Source organism: Dryobates pubescens, chromosome 38 (assembly GCF_014839835.1).
Source record: "Dryobates pubescens isolate bDryPub1 chromosome 38, bDryPub1.pri, whole genome shotgun sequence".
Taxonomy (NCBI): Eukaryota; Metazoa; Chordata; class Aves; order Piciformes; family Picidae; genus Dryobates; species Dryobates pubescens.
Window position 1 is genome coordinate 1,803,888 of NC_071649.1, and position 17,216 is coordinate 1,821,103.

Here is a 17,216-nt window from a genome sequence, read left to right on the forward strand (position 1 = left end):
TCATAGAATTGTTAGGGTTGGAAGGGACCTCAGCAAGCCAGACAAGTTAGTACACTAAAAAAAACAATCATCCATGACTGCACATCAGCTGCATAACAAGAAAAATGGTGCTGGAGCAATTAAAAATACACAGTTGGAACAATTCCAAATACAAATGTAGGTGTTCATGAGTGTGTGAGGATCTGGTTGTGATCTCTCTGCCTTTTCTTCACACACTTCTCTTAGGCTGACACTGCAAGCAACAGGATTTTTCCTTTCCACTCTTGTTCCCTCCCTTTGGTTTTAATGATCAGTTTTGATTGTAATGATCAATTCCTGCATTTGTAAGAATGCTTTAGTTCACCTAGGGTGTCAATTCTTTGTCTGGAAACACTTCCAGTGTAGAGATTCTGGGTCTTTTGGGGTTTCCCACCCCACCCCCCCCAGTTGTTAGACAATCTTCCACCCCTGCTCGGTTTTTTCACTGGATCAGACTTCTATCTAGTGGTAAAGAGGGAGAACTGCATTTCTACGATGCATTAGATGCAGACTGACTATATCTGAAACAGGTTGCTTGGCATGTTGTTGTTGTGTTATAACTGATTAAATCTGTCAGAAGACTCTTAAACTACACCTTCAAAACCAGGGGGAGGGGAAGAGAAGAAGCCTATTCTGCTCTATGGGTTAAAAAAAAAGGCAGCAGCAATGAAGGGATTCTGAGAATATTCCTCAGGTAGTGCAAAATCCCAGCTGCTGAGCTCTAGCATTGGAATAGTTCTCATCATTTTGACTAGACAGAGAGGGCTCAGATTTGGAAAGAAATACTGGAAGGTGGAGAAGGATTTTTGTTTTCTTATGCAGGCTTGCTTTAATTAAACACATTCGTTGCCCAGCATGCAGATTTGCAATGTCAGCACGTCAGGTTTGAATGCAGACACTTGAATCCTTGGCCTGCACTGTTTTGCTGCTGTGCAAACCCAAAATGCCATTGAAGGAGAAGGGAAGATGAGCCCTTCCTTTTCTCAGTCCATCTTTAACTTTCAGACTCTTCAAAACCTATTTGCTTTCCCTCCACACCCCCATGCCCTCCTTTCTTATCAGTTAAAAGCTTCTAGACCAGTGAGTGGTAAAAATTGATTGTGAGGTGGGGAGGAGGGAAAAAAGGTCCTGCTTCAGATAACTTCCACTTTGGGCACTAAATTAATGAGACTGAAAGCTGGAAAAGCATGTTGCTCGTGCAGGTATTTCATGTTGTTATTTGGGGGTAGGGGAAGTAAAGTTGAGAGAGGTTTGGGTAGTGTTTTCCAGTTACTGGAGTAAATGCTTGGAGTTGTCACCCAGTTAAGGAAATGAATGGAGCACAGAGGGCATTGGTGCTGCTGTTAGCATTCATTTCCTCTTCTAAGGTAGTGTCCTCTCTGAAAGGACGTGGCTCACTTCCTACCTGGGTTTTGTGGCTGTGCAGCCTTCAGTCATGTTTCCTGTGCAGACAGCAGCACATAACCTGATGAGCAGAGTGTGCCCTTTGCTCTTAATGCATGATTGGATTTACACTGAGTTAAAGCAGTTGCAGGGTGAACTACTTCTGTTTGCCCTCCTGACTTAGAATATAATAGAATTAACCAGGTTGGGAAAGACCTTCAAGATCACCAAGTCCAACCTATCACCCAACACCATCTAATCAACTCAACCATGGCACCAAGTGCCTCAACCAGGCTCTTCTTAAACACCTCCAGGGATGGTGACTCCACCACCTCCCTGGGCAGCACATTCCAATGGCCAATCTCTCTTGCTGGGTAGAATTTCTTCTTAACATCCGTTCTAAACCTCCCCTGAAACAAAACCTTCACAAAAGCCACCTTGTTACAATTTATAAGTGAAGGTTAGATCCATTCAACTTATCCCCTCTCCTCCCCCAGTTTCAACTGGTGTCTTCATAACTATCACAGCTGGGGGGTAGAGGGAGAGAGTGAAGGGGTGGGAGGAACCTTCCAGGTAAGCTAATGAGGTGCTAATGAATTGCAGTTCTGGGATCTTTAGGTAAAGGCTGCTTGCTTCAGCCTCCACTGCAAACTCAAGGCCTTGAGGTGAGCACTGAAATGCTTTGCTTTGGTGACTGCCCTTCAGCCTGGTGTCACCCTAGGTGGTTTTTTGAAGTGAGGACAGGGAAAGCCTGTTGAGGTGGAAGGATTGCCAAGCCAGTGCTCCTAATCTAGGTGCATTAATGTGAGCTGTCTGATGGAATGTTGAAGAGCTGAGTAGTTCGGTGGCAGGCAGGAAAGGTGAAAGTGATGGGCTCTTCAAGGCTTTTTTTTTAATGTAAGGTTTGGAGGAGTTAAATTTGAGTACCAAAAGAGTCTGACTGTAATGCTCCTAATTATTTTACATATATATTTTTAATATGAGAAATAATCCTGCTAAATCCTTTGAAGTGAAGCCTTTAAGCTTGGCTAAACTTGCTATTATTCTGCAACATTAATGCATCAGTCTCAGTGGCTTTGTTTCAGCAAGCAGGAAACACTGACCACTTTGATCCCCACTGATGGGTTTTTATCCCCATATGGTGCATGGTTTAGTTTTTATTTCACTGTCATCCACTTTCACAATGGTCTTTCTCTTGAGAGCAAATTAGGGATGGGATGTTTCTACTTCATTCACTCACTGAGTTGACTCTCTTCAGCAATCTAAAGTATAAAGGAATCTCCCAGCCCACTCCCAGGAAGAATAAACATGACTTTCAGAAAGTAAAGCTGCATGTGTGAGCAGAAAAGGATTCACAACTGTAAACTCCATCTGGAGTAGGAAATCGAGGGAGCTTCTCTTTCCCCTGTACTCTGCCCTGCCACACCTGGAATATTGCATCTAGTTCTGGGCTCCCCAGTTCAAGAGGGACAGGGATCTGCTGAAGAGAGTCCAACAGAGGGCTACAAGGATGATGAAGGGACTGGAGCACTGCCTGGTGAGGAGAGGCTGAGAGCCCTGGGGGTTTTGAGTCTGGAGAGGAGAAGACTGAGAGGGGATCTGATCAATGTCTATCAATATCTGAGGGGTGGGGGACAGGAAGAAAGGAACAGGGACAGGGTCTGCTCAGTTGCTCCCTGGGATAGGACAAGGGGCAGTGGATATAAACTCCAGCACAGGAGGTTCCACCTCAACATGAGGAAGAAATTCTTCACTGTAAGAGTCACAGAGCACTGGAACAGGCTGCCCAGAGATGTTGTGGAGTCTCCTTCTCTGGAGCCTTTCCAGCCCTGTCTGGATGTGTTCCTGTGTGACCTGTGCTGGATTCTCTGGTCCTGCTCTGGCAGGGGCGTTGGACTGGAAGTTCTCCAGAAGTCCCCTTCCAACCACTAACATCCTGTCATCCTGTGACTATTTTCCAGCTGCTGACACTAGCTTCAGTACCCTCACAGAAGAGCTCTTAAATGAGTGTAATTTCATACAGGATCACACAGGATGTTAGGGGTTGGAAGGGACCTCTAAAGATCAACTAGCAGACGTCTCATGACTACTAGTAGTATCATCTGACAACTTACTCCTCTGCTGTTAGCCAATTCCAGCAGCTGCAGGTAGCCTTTTGACTTCAATTCAAGCACCTACCATAACTCAGTAGCCTTCAGAGCAGCTGTCAGGCCAAAACTCAGGCCGTTTGTGTGTGCTCTCATTTTCTTGTGTGTGTGCTATGAATTGCCAAAGCTCTGCTGCTGTCTTTCAGGCTTAAGCCTTTGGATATAGAGTTTATGAAACGCCTGCATGAAAAGGTGAACATCATTCCCCTCATTGCCAAAGCAGACACACTCACACCTGAGGAATGCCAACAGTTCAAAAAACAGGTGAGCTGAAACACAGTAATTTACCCAGTTCATCCCTGTGGGAGAAGGGGGGGCAAAGGAGGAGGGAAGAAGGGGGAGCAAAGGGGGGGGGGGGGGGGGTGAGGGAGGGGCAAAACGGGAGGGCAGAAGGGGGGCAAAGGGAGAGGGGAGGAAAAGCAAAAGAAAGAGAAAAAGAAAGTCTCAGGCATGAAGTTGCACATCCCAAGGGGTTTGAGATACTGCAGCTGATGAGCTCCCAGGTTGTTGAAAGCGGAGCCGAGCTGCTGGTGGACACTTGAAGCCTCATATGAAGTGCCCTCAGAACCTCATGTAAAGAGGTGACAGCTGAGGGGACTGGGAAAGGAAACTTAAGAGGAGACCTTACTGCTCTCAAAAACTCCCTGAAAGGAGCTTGGAGTGAGGTGAGGGACTGGTATCTTCTCCCTAACGTCAGGTGATAGAACAAGAGGAAATGAGCTGAAAGTGTGGCAGGGGAGGTTTAGGTTGAAGATGAGAAAACATTTGTTTTGTTCCAGTGGTCAGGCATTGGAACAGGCTGCCCAGAGAGGTGTTAAATCTTTGGCAGGGGGGTTGGACTAGATGATCATAGAACGACCTGATGATGTCTGGAGGTCCCTTCCAACATCTAATGTACTGTGATCCATTGGGGGTTGGAATCAGAATCAATAAGGTTGGAAAAGACTTCAGAGATCATCAAGTCCAACCTGTCACCCAACACCTCCTGACAACTAAACCATGGCTCCAAGTGCCACATCCAAGCCTTTTTTTGAACACCTCCAGTGACTCCACCACCTCCCTGGGCAGCACATTCCAATGGACAGTTCCTATTTCTGGGAAGAACTTTCTCCTCACCTCGAGCCTAAACCTCCCCTGGCACAGCTTGAAACTGTGTCCTCTTGTTCTGGTGCTGGTTGCCTGGGAGAAGAGACCAACCCCCACCTGGCTACAACCTCCCTTCAGGGAGTTGTAGAGAGCAAGAAGGTCTCCCCTGAGCCTCCTCTTCTTCAGGCTAAGCAACCCCAGCTCCCTCAGCCTCTCCTCACAGAGCTGTGCTCCAGACCCCTCCCCAGGCTTGTTGCCCTTCTCTGGACATCTTCAAGTGTTTCAATGCCCTTCTTAAACTGAGGAGCCCAGAACTGGACACAGGACTCAAGGTGTAGCCTAACCAGTGCTGAGCACAGGGCAGAAGGACTTCCCTGCTCCTGCTGGCCACACTGTTCCTGATGCAGGCCAGGATGCCATTGGCCTTCTTGGCCACCTGGGCACACTGCTGGCTCATGATCTTTCAAGGTCCCTTCCAGCTTCTGAAAATCTGTGATTCTGTGGAGTCACCACCCCTGGAGGTGTTGAAGGAAAATGAGGGCTTTGAGCTGTGGTTTAATGCCAGGGTGCTTTCATGGTGATGGTTGTGCTTGCTGATCTCAGAGGTGCTTTCCAACCAAACCCGTTCTGTGATTCCGAGTGGTGAGAATTAACAACTTCAACACCAAAAAAACCCAAAAGTTCAAACCCCCCCAAGCAATGACTTGGAGACAGCAAAACCCTAAGTAATTTCTATCTCTAGATGTAATCATTTCTGGGTGAAATAAGCTTGGGTCTGTCCTCAGGGGAGGAGGTTTCCCAGTGTGATGTGATTCTTGGCAAGGGAAGCAGTTCACTGCCGAGATAAAAATCGGCAAGGAAGGAAAGGGAAGCTGCAAAGATTTGCTTAGGTGCCTCACAGAAGGCTGGGTGGTGGTGGTTGGGTTTTGAGGAGGGGTTGTTTAGATGCTTAGGGTTTTGTGTTGTGAATTTATTTGTTGGGGGGTGTGTGGGGTGTGGTTCATTTCTTTGCTTGGGGTTCTTGGTCCTGCTTTATGTTTTTTTAACTGGGTGGGGATTTTTCTTGTCCTTTTGTGGCCTTTGGGGGTTGTTTCATGTTGGTTGGTTGGTTGGTTGGGTTTTTTTCACTTGGGGTGGGTTTTGGTGTGTTTGGGGATTTTATCCATTTTGGGGGGGAGGGTTGGGTTATTGGATTTGGTTTTCTGTTGGTTTGTGCTTGGTTTTTAGTTGTTTGGGGGGTTGTGGTCATTTTTGTGACCTTTGAGGATTGGGGTTTGTTTCATTTTGTTTGTTTCTTGAGTCTTTTTTACAGTGTGGGGGTTTTTGGGGGTGTTTTGGGGGTTTATCCATTTCGGGGGGAGGGTTGGGTTATTTGGGTTGGTTTTCTGTTGGTTTGGGAAGAGTTTGTGTTTGGTTTTTAGCTGTTTGGGGAGTTGTTGTCATTTTTGTGACCTTTGGGCTTTTTGGGTTGCTTCATTTTGTTTCCTTTGTGGTTTTGCCTTCTAATTTGGGTGGGGGGATTTTGTGTGTGTGTGTTTTGGGGGTGGGGGGGTGTATCCATTTTAGGGGAGAGTTGGGCTATTGGTTTTGGTTTTTCTGTTGGTTTGGGGAGAGTTTGTGTTTGGTTTTTAGTTGATTGGGGTTTTGTTGTTGTGACCTTTGGGGCTGTTGGTTTGCTTCATTTTGTTTGCTTTTGGGGTTTTATTACTTTGGGTTTTTTGTGAGTTCTTTGGTGTGTTTTGGAGGTTTATCCATTTGTAGGAGGGGATTGGGTTATTGGTTTTGGTTTTCTGTTGGTTTGGGGAGAGTTTGTGTTTGGTTTTTAATTGATTGGGGTTTTGTTGTCATTGTTGTGACCTTTGTGGATTTGGGGTTGTTTCATTTTGTTTGTTTCTTTGGTCTTTTTTTCCTTTGTGTTTGTGAGGTTGGTTTGGTGTGTTTTGGGGTTTTATCCATTTGTAGGAGAGGGTTGGGTTATTGGTTTTGGTTTTCTGTTGGTTTGGAGAGAGTTTGTGTTTGGCTTTTAGTTGATTGGGATTTGAAAGGTCATCTTTGTGACCTTTGGGGATTTTGGCTTGCTTCATTTTGTTTGCTTTTGGGGTTTTTGTGAGTTCTTTGGTGTGTTTTGGAGGTTTATCTATTTTTAGGGGAGGGTTGGGTTATTGGTATTGGTTTTCTGTTGGTTTGGGGAGAGTTTGTGTTTGGTTTTTAGTTGATTGGGAATTTGTTGTCATTTTTGTGACCTTTGTGGATTTGGGTTGTTTCATTTTGTTTGTTTTTTTGGTCTTTTTTACTTTGTGGGTTGGGGTTTTTTTGTGTGTTTTGGGATTTTATCCACTTTTAGGGGAGGGTTGGGTTATTTACTTTGGTTTTCTGTTGGTTTGGGGAGAGTTTGTGTTTGGTTTTTAGTTGATTGGGAATTTGTTGTCATTTTTGTGACCTTTGGGGATTTGGGGTTGTTTCATTTTGTTTGTTTCTTTGGGCACACTGCTGGCTCATGTTCAGCCTACTATCAACCAGTACCCCCAGGTCCCTTTCTGCCTGACTGCTCTCCAGCCACTCTGACCCCAGTCTGTAATGCTGCATGGGGTTGCTGTGGCCAATGCTGTTCAGTCTTGGGCTGTGGCAGTGCATTTTAAAGATGATGAAATTAGCTCTAACATTGGTATCACTGATACAGTTCTCTTGTATTTGCAGAGTAAATTTGGTGTTGATATCTCAAAGTGGTTTGTGTTTTATTTCAACTACATGATCAGAGTAGAATGTTGCTCTGCTGCATAAGGGAAGATAGGGAAGGCCCAGAAAAGGGCAAGACAAGGCACGAAGTTTCTTATAGTAGAATCATTTAGGTTGGAAAAGACCCCTGGCATCATCAAGCCCAACCACTGACCCTGCTCTACAAAGCTCACCCTTAAACTGCATCCAGTTTCAGTTTACAAGAAAATAGATTCTGGGGGGAAGAGGGGAGAAGAGGTTTGCATTAAGAGACATTCTGTGCAGAACTTTTGACTTCAGACTAAGAATTAAAGGATGTTTTCTGCCCTGGAGAAGCTTAAGCTGGGTGCTATAGACCTGAATTCTGTTTTGGCTGCATTTCATGGTTTGGGGGAAGGGGAGGGTTATGTAAAGGGAGACAAAATGGTGAAAACAAGAATATTCCTTAATTTAGAATCATAGAATTGTCAGGGTTGGAAGAGACCTCAAGGATCACCTAGTTCCACCCCTCCTGCCATGGGCAGGGCAGTTTATAAGCAGCTTTATCAATAAATTGGTGTTAAATAGAGGAGGCTTTCCCAAATCAAACTTGGCACGGTAAATCCTTGCACGAACTGGAGACTTAAAAGTTCTCACAAGGCTGCAAACTGATGAACTGGAAACATTCCCCAGGGCTCTGCAGTGCAGCTGTCAGCTAAATGCTCTCATACATTTCTATTTATTTAATATTTTTTTTCCTCCAAAATTCTGGGAAACTCATCAGTTTGTTTTTAAAGATATCCCCTCCAGACAAAATGAGCACCAAAAACAGCACAGTTGGGGTCTTGGTTTTTTTTAACACAACTGAATGTTGGAGTCAGTTTGTCAGTCCCAAGCTCCATTAAAATAGGCAGGAGATCCTGCTTCAGGAAACTGATGCTCAGGTGAGGTAGAAAAAGAAGAGGAGTGACAGCAGCAGGGTGGATTTGGTTTTTTTTTTTTATGGTTGGCTGGGTTTTGGGGGGTAGTTTTGTTTTCTAAGGGACTAGGCTGAACATTTAAGCTGTGTTGTATTACCTGTGACATGTGCAGGTGGAATTCCCATTGGTATGGATCTGTGCTTGTTCTGTTGTAGGAAGCTGAAGTTTGGTTTTGCTGCTTTGTGTTGATGGATGATACTCTGTTAGCTGTGAGGCTCTGCCTCTGATCCTGTCTTCTCCTGGCTAAGGAGAGATGATCATCACAGAATGGGCTGGGCTGGAAGGGACCTCCAAAGCTTATCCAGTCCAACTCCCCCTGCAGTCAGCAGGGACATCCTCAACTGGATTAGGTTGCCCAGAGCCCTGTTGAGCCTCACCTTGGATATCTCCAGGGATGGGGCCTCAACCACCTCTCTGAGCAACCTGCTCCAGTGCCAATAATCCCTGAGGGTGTTAAACATGCAAGTTGTGTGGTGGACCTTAGTCGCTTCGACATGCAAGGATCTCCATGACAAAGAGAGAGCTTTTGCAAGGTGCATGTGAATCCCTCAGCCAGCTAACAGATTTGTTTGTTTGTTTTAGATAATGAAAGAAATCCAAGAACACAAAATTAAAATCTATGAGTTTCCAGAAACAGATGATGAAGAAGAAAACAAGATTGTTAAAAAGATAAAGGTAAATCCTTTGCTTTTGTAACACTGCTTGCTGAGCTTGGGGGATAGGGGAGGGGAAGGAGGGAACACTTTGTCCTGAATGAAGAGCCCACCAAAACCCTTAGAAGATTTTAAGAAGTCAGATATAAAGCTGCACTAATGACACTCATGGAGAATTTAGGTCCTTTAGTGGCTGAAATTGGAACGAAAACACAAGGTCACATTCATTCCATAAGCTCTGGGAAGGTTACTTCCTCTTTATTCCATCCCTACTTGACTTTTATCCACCTCCCCCATTTTGTTGGGTTCAGAGCTGTGAAGGAGGCAAGGGTTGTCTCAGAGGTGTGCAGTGGCACAGTCTGTACAGTACAGTTAATTGCTGTCCAGCTAATTGATAGCCTGAAACCTTAGTGGAGACGAACGACTGAAGAAAACCAAAAGGACTGGCAGGCTGTTGGAAGGCCTTTGCTGTGTTTAGTCATGGATTTGGTTTCACAGACTCAGAATGCTGGGGGTTGGAAGAGCTCTCAAAAGCTCATCCAGTCCAACCCCCCCTGCCAGAGCAGGATCACCTTGAGCAGGTCACACAGAACACATCCAGGTGGGTTTGGAAAGTCTCCACAGAAGGAGACTCCACAGCCTCTCTGGGCAGCCTGCTCCAGGGCTCTGGCATCCTCACAGGGAAAAAGCATTTCCTTATGTTCACGTGGAACCTCCTCTGCTCCAGCTTGCACCCATTGCCCCTTGTCCTGCCCTTGGATGTCCCTGAGCAGAGCCTGGCTCTGTCCTTCTGACCCTTCCCTGCACATCTTTATCAACATGAATCAGGTCACCCCTCAGGCTCCTCTGCTCCAAGCTACAGAGCCCCAGCTCACTCAGCCTGTCCTCAGCAGGGAGATGTTCCACTGCCTTCAGCTTCTTTGTGGCTCTGTGCTGGACTCTTTCAAGCAATTCTATGAGGACCCTCTTGAACTGAGGGGCCCAGAACTGGACACAATATTCCAGATGTGGCCTCACCAGGGCAGAGTAGAAGGGGAAAAGAACCTCTTTGGACCCACTAACCACACTCCTAATGCACCCCAGGATGCCTTTTGCCTTCTTGGCTATAAGGGCACATTGCTGGCTCATAGGCATCCTGTTGTTTACCAGGACTACCAGGTCCTTCTCGTCAGAGCTGCTCTCCAACAGATCAGCCTCTTGCCAGTTAATGTTCTTTCATGTTGGAGTCCATCTTGCTTAGGTTTCTTCTTCTGTTTGTTCAGTAGCTTTAACAGCCTGTAAGAGCTTTTAGTTTATTTTTGTTCCAGTGGGAACCATCTAGGATAGATAAGCACCAGTGGAAAATGGTCTGGGACTAAGCCTAAAGGAGAAGAGCAGAATAAAAATGGGAACAAAAGTCCAAAATGCTTAGCTTTGTACCCTGTCAGCCATTTGCAGCTACTCTTGGCTCCTGTGCTGCTTGTTTCACTGGAGGGACTTTTGGTTCAGCTGAAAACAAGAACTTGGAGTAGCTCTTTGCCAAACCTTTGCAAACTGAGTACAAGATCCAGTCACAGTAACAGTCCTTGTAGCCAGGTTGAATCTGAACTGATAAACAATTGCTCTGCAGTGGAGTAACTAGGAAATAGTTTGCCTGTTGCTGAGCTTACTAAGTCAGAGTAATGTCTGTTTCTTAACTAGATTTCCAGACTAGAACAGTGTAAGGGATTCCAGAGCTGGGTGTGTGTGTGCATCTGTGCCATTAACCTAGCCAGAGGTCAGTAAAGATAATCATTCCTGCACTTGGGGTAAAGCTGCATTGCAGTGTTACAGCAGGAAAGCAGCTGACAGCAAGTTTCTGCAGAGGCATGCTTGGCAGCTATCTCTTGGCAGCAGAGATTTGGATTTATTTCTTGGGTTTCAGCTAATCTTTTCTTTCCTAGGACCGTTTACCTCTTGCTGTGGTAGGGAGCAACACCATCATCGAAGTCAATGGCAAGAGAGTCAGAGGAAGGCAGTACCCATGGGGTGTTGCAGAAGGTAAGGCTTTCTCATGAGGGTTTTTTATCCATTGAAGACTTATTACACATACTTCATTTGTTGGAAATGCTTCCTCTGAATGTGCTCTGGTCTGGAAATCTATCAAACACACCATTTTGTTATTTTTTCAAAGAATGGCTCAGGTTGGAAGGGACCTCAGAGATCAGCGGCTCCAACCTCCCCACCATGCCCAGGGACACCTCTGAATCAGACTCTGCTGCTCAAGGTCTCATCCAACCTAGCCTTGAAGACCCCCAGGCAGCAGGCAGCCACAACCTCCCTGGGCAGCCTATTCCAGAGACTCACCACCCTGCTACTGAAGAACTTCTCCCTCAGCTTCAAACCATTCCCCCTTGTCCTGTCTCTAGACACCTTCATGAAAAGTCCCTCTGCAGCCTTCCTGGAGGATCCCTTCAGGTTTTGGAAGGCAACTCTGAGGTCCTCCCAGAGTCTTCTCTTCTCCAGGCTGAACACCCCCAGCTCCCTCGGCCTAACCTTAAGGGCTGGAACACCTCTGCTATGAGGATAGGCTGAGGGAGCTGAGGTTGCTTAGCCTAGAGAAGAGAAGACTTTGAGGAGACCTTAGAGCTGCCTTCCAATGTTGATATACTTGGAAAAAAAGTACAGGCTCAGCACTGTTTGTGTTTGCAGGCAGGTTCCTGTTGAAGCCTCACTTGAGTTGTAAAAACCTGTAGTAATTTACTGCTGTGCTGAGTTTATGGTGAGGCTTAGATTACTTAAATTCTTTTTCCTAGAGTATTCACATCCAAAATGTTAATTTGATCAGCTTGGCTCCCTTTAATTCCCTTTAAGGTTTCTGGAAGACTTTGGGGTTTATTCCAAACACATTTGAGTCTTAATTGCAGGGGGGTAGCAACAGGAAGGTAGCTGCTAATGATACTTTTAATAGTTTGCTTGGTTGGTTTGGGGTTTTTTCCCCCTTTTTTGACAATTATTAATTTATTTAAAACTTATTCTTTACTGTTATGGTTCTGGTTCTTCTGGTAACCATTGTGGCCCACACCATGCTGTGAACTGGTTGAAGGGAAGGAGTTAGAGAGTTGTAGTCAATGGGATGGAGGCTAGGTGGAGGCCTGTGTCTAGTGGAGTCCCTCAGGGGTCAGTACTGGGATCAGAGCTGTTCAGTATATTCAGTGACCTGGATGAGGGCACAGAGGGCACTGTCAGCAAGTTTGCTGGCAACACAGTATCACAGTATCACCAAGGTTGGAAGAGACCTCGAGGATCATCAAGTCCAACCTGTCACCACAGACCTCATAACTAGACCATGGCACCAAGTGCGACGTCCAGTCCCCTCTTGAACACCTCCAGGGACGGTGACTCCACCACCTCCCTGGGCAGCACGTTCCAATGACAAACGACTTGCTTGGTGAAGAACTTTCTCCTCACCTCGAGCCTAAACTTCCCCTGGCACAGCTTGAGACTGTGTCCTCTTGTTCTGGTGCTGGTTGCCTGGGAGAAGAGACCAACTCCTTCCTGGCTACAACCTCCCTTCAGGCAGTTGTAGAGAACAATGAGGTCTCCCCTGAGCCTCCTCTTCAGGCTAAGCAACCCCAGCTCCATCAGCCTCTCCTCCCAGGGCTGTGCTCCAGACCCCTCCCCAGCCTTGTTGCCCTTCTCTGGACACATTCAAGTGTCTCAATGTCCTTCCTAAACTGAGGGGCCCAGAAGTGGACACAGGACTCAAGGTGTGGCCTAACCAATGCAGAGTACAGGGGCAGAATGACCTCCCTGCTCCTGCTGGCCACACTATTCCTGATGCAGGCCAGGATGCCATTGGCCTTCTTGGCCACCTGGGCACACTGCTGGCTCATGTTTAGGTGGCTGTCAGTCAGCACCCCCAGGTCCCTCTCTGTCTGGGAGCTCTCCAGCCACTCTGACCCCAGCCTGGGGCCCTAGGTCTGCCTGGGGTTGCCGTGGCCGAAGTGCAGCACCCAGCACACCAAGCTGGATGGAGTGGCTGCCACACCAGAGGGCTGTGCTGCCTTTCAGCCAGACTTGGACAGGCTGAGAGCTGGGCAGGGAGAAATTGGATGAAGTTCAACAAGGGCAAGGGGAGAGTCTTGCACCTGGGAAGGAACAACTCCATGCACCAGGATAGGTTGGGGACTGACCTGCTGGAGAGCAGTGAAAGGGAGAGGGACCTGGGGGTCCTGGTGGATGGAAAGATGACCATGAGCCAGCAAATGTGCTCTTGTGGCCAGGAAGGCCAATGCCATTCTGGGGTGGATTAGAAGGGGTATGACCAGTTAGTCAAGAGAGGTTCTCCTGCCCCTCTACTCTGCACTGGTGAGGCTGCACCTGGAATATCATGCCAAATTCTGGGCCCCTCAATTCAAGACAGACAGTGAGCTGCTTAAGGGAGTCCAGCACAGAGCCATGAGGATGATGAAGTGAATGGAACATCTCTACAAGGAGAGACTGAGGGAGCTGAGGGCTCTGTAGCTTGAAGGAGACTGAGAGGTGACCTCATCAGTGTTTATAAAGATGTAAAGGGTGAGTCCTGAGAGGATGGAGCCAGGCTCAGCTGGGTGGTGTCCAGTGAGAGGACAAAAGGCAATGGTGGAAGTTGAGGCAAAGGAAGTTCCATGTAAATAGGAGGAAGAATTATTTCCCTGTGAGGGTGACAGAACACTGGCACAGGCTGCCCAGAGGGGTTATGGAGTCTCCCTCTCTGGAGACATTCCAAACCCACCTGGGTGTGTTCCTGTGTGATCTGCTCTTGGTGATCCTGCTCTAGCTGGGGGGTTGCACTGGATGAGCTTTTGAGGTCCCTTCCAGCCCCTGAAATTCTGTGATTCTGTGTAGTGAAACAATCACTGCTGAACTGATTTTCCATGCTCCTTGAACTTCTTCCTTGCACTGTGCACGCTGAATAAAGAGAAGATTCATTTCTTTCTTTCTTTTATTCTTTTGTTGGGTTTTTTTTTTCCCCTTCTCACTGTTTCTGCCATCTGAAGGCAGTGAACTATAAATTTGATGCCAGTGTAAAACAGACCCAAAAACACCAACCCAAACCCTCAACCAACAAGCAGTGCATGGACCAACACTTGAAAGAAAAATGCTGGAGCCCTTTGAAGTGTGTTGTCTGGCAGGAAATGAGGTTTGGCAGTAAGTGCAAACCAGCTGCACCAGGGAGGATTCAGCTTTATTTAAGGCTCTCAGCATTTGGGGATCTACAAAATGGTGCTGGTTTTCTTGATTATTTTTTTTTTGGGGGGGGGGGGGGGGTGGTTCTTTTGGAAGAAAATGAATCCAATCACTGGTGTGATTGTGCAGCTTTCAGTAGGGAAGAAGTAGCCTGACTAATAGGATCCTCTGTAAGTGGCTTTAAGTCTGTCAGCTAAGGACAGAATGCTTAGGATGCTTGCTTTTTGGGAGTGTGACTTCATGTGCTTGGCTGAGCAGGGCTTCCCAGTTTGTGTAAAACCACAGGGTAAAAGAATGCAGGAGAGCACAGACAAGAGGAGCACACAACCAGGCTAAGAGTGCTTCAGTTTCCTGCAGGATTCACTAAACTCTGCTTATTTTCATTCCTTCATCCTGGCTTTATTCCTTCTTCCCATGAAATTGTCCCATCCCTGCTTCAGGGGCCCATTGGAGCCTGCATCATGCCTTTCATCTGTGTATGTTAAGAGCTTTTTGTGTTGCCCTCTCTGTGTGCATTTTTTTTCCCTCCAGTGTCATTCAATTATCCCTCAGGGAAATGCCATCCACAGCCTCCTCTCCAGTGAGGGGATGATAGACACAGTGGAATAGATGGCATCTAATGACAGCTGCCACTCCTCTTTCTCCTTTGCTCTGTAGGCAGGTGCATCAAATTAAGTACACAACCTTCCTTTGGTTGGTTAGTAAAGAGCTAAATCCACATTAAAATGAAGATTCTGCAGTTCCTTTGGTGGGGCAGGGAGAAATAGAATCATAGAATCAATAAGGTTGGAAAAGACTTCAGAGATCATCAAGTCCAGCCTATCACCCAGCACCTCCTGACAACTAAACCATGGCTCCAGGTGCCACATCCAAGCCTTTTTGAACACCTCCAGGATGGTGACTCCACCACCTCCCTGGGCAGCACATTCCAATGGCCAATCTCTCTTGCTGGGAAGAACTTTCTCCTCACCTCCAGCCTAAACCTCCCCTCCAGCCTAAACCTCCCCTGGCACAGCTTGAGACTGTGTCTTCTTGTTCTGGTGCTGCTTGCCTGGCAGAAGAGACCAACCCCCACCTGGCTACAATCTCCCTTCAGGGAGTTATAGAGAGCAAGAAGGTCTCCCCTGAGCCTCCTCTTCTCCAGGCTAAGCAACCCCAGCTCCCTCAGCCTCTCCTCCCAGGGCTGTGCTCCAGACCCCTCCCCAGCTTCGCTGCTCTTCCCTGGACATGTTCCAGTACCTCACCTTCTCTCTTGAATTGAGGAGCCCAGAACTGGACACGACTCCAGGTGTGGCCTAACTAGTACTGAGTACAGGGCAGAATGTCTTCCCTCCTGCTGGCCACACTATTCCTGATGCAGGTCAGGATGCCATTGGCCTTCTTGGCCACCTGGGCACACTGCTGGCTCATGTTCAGCCACCTGTAAACAAGCACTGCCAGGCTGCAATAAGTCTGTCTTAGAATCATAGAATGGTCTGGGTTGAAAGGGAACCTTTGAAAGGTCATCCAGTCTAACCTCCTCTGCAGTCTGCAGGGGCATCTTCCACTGGATCAGGTTGCCCAGAAGATGATCTGAAGGTTTTGATGGTAGCTGCATCTAGCCTGTGGTCTTCTGGGTAGTGTTTGATCCTTAATGATGCAGCTGTGCTGGCAGGGCCTTCAAAGGACCATAAAGTGGCAAAAGTGTTTCTGTTGTGGTACCTTATTGTCCTGCCCTGACTTGGGGTGTGCCACTATGGGTTAGGGGAGCACAGGAGCTTTGTTGGTAGGGGTTGGACTTGGTGATCTCTGGAGGTCCCTTCCAACCCTTACCACTTGGTGATTCTAGTGCTGCATGGTTAATGCTCTCCTGCTGTTAACACATACTGCTTGAGCAAGGAAGTCATCTGTTGTTGGAATGAACATAAGGGCTGGGAGACCTCTAAAAGCCTTTCCTTTGTGTAAGACACATATTTGGTTGGCCTGCCAACCAAAGCTTACCTTTTTTTTCCCTTCTTTTGTTTTTTACAGTTGAAAATGGTGAGCACTGTGACTTCACAATCCTGAGGAACATGTTGATAAGGTAAGTTAACCTGCAGGTAACCTTGTTTGCTTGTATGGCCAAGAGATTATCAAGCCCAGTCTTTGAGCTAGGGGGTTGCTAATTAATCCCCAGATTTTTAATTGCAAACAGTGTCTTCTGCTCTGTGCTGTCTTATTTAACCACTGTTAGCAAGCAGTGGGAGGGGGGTAGGGGGTGTGATTTAGTTAAATAGCTCTGATGAAATCCTTTCTGTTAAATAGTTCTCTCACTTTCTGATGTCTTGATGACTGTGATAAACCATGGGAGCCTGAGTTGTCTGTTAGGTGCAGGTGGTTTTAAAACCCACATTTGGAGTGGTGCTGGTGTGTAACAGCAAGAGTGCCTATGCTGCATTGTGTTGGGCACTGAGTGCTGTGCAGCAGCTCAGCTACTGTTGGTTTGGTTATTAAGCTTAGCTTGTCTCTAAGAGAGAGAGAGAGTTGTTGAAGGAAGGTAATATTTTATCTTAGTCTTGAGCTTTTAGCTTTTGCAGACTCAAAAGATAGGAAGTGGGAGGTTTTGCCTTGTCTGTTTCTTGTCTGACATGCTGTGGTGCACTTGCTGCAGTAGGAATTGCACAGGCTTCACATTTGTTCTCCAACTATTTCTAAGCTTATCCACAGAACTCAGTTTTCCCAAAGATTGGGCCTCTAAGGATTGCAAGGTTCAGATGGTTCAGTGCAAAAAAAGATTTGGTCTTACAGAATCACACAGTCACAGGATGACAGGATGTTAGGGGTTGGAAGGGACCCAAAGAGACCATTGAGTCCAGCCCCCCTGCCAGAGCAGGGCCATAGAATCCAGCACAGGTCACACAGGAACACATCCAGATGGGACTTGAAAGTCTCCAGAGAAGGAGACTCCACAATCTCCCTGGGGAGCCTGTTCCAGTGCTCTGTGACCCTCACAGTCATAGAATGGTTTGGGTTGGAAGGGATCTCCAAAGGTCATCCAGTCCAACCTCCCTGCAGTCAGCAGGGACATCATCCTCTAGGTCAGGTTG

At 46.9% G+C, this 17,216-nt stretch overlaps 1 protein-coding gene across 1 annotated transcript in view; it reads left to right on the forward strand.

Moving 5' to 3' along the window:
* Window positions 1–17,216, forward strand: part of SEPTIN7 (septin 7) — an 85,863-nt gene that overhangs the window by 52,930 nt on the left and 15,717 nt on the right. Inside the window, exons 6-9 of the mRNA XM_054177088.1 lie at window positions 3,695–3,812; window positions 8,891–8,983; window positions 10,884–10,980; window positions 16,162–16,213. Of these exons, the coding sequence (XP_054033063.1) occupies window positions 3,695–3,812; window positions 8,891–8,983; window positions 10,884–10,980; window positions 16,162–16,213 (360 nt within the window). The remainder of the gene's footprint in view (window positions 1–3,694; window positions 3,813–8,890; window positions 8,984–10,883; window positions 10,981–16,161; window positions 16,214–17,216) is intronic.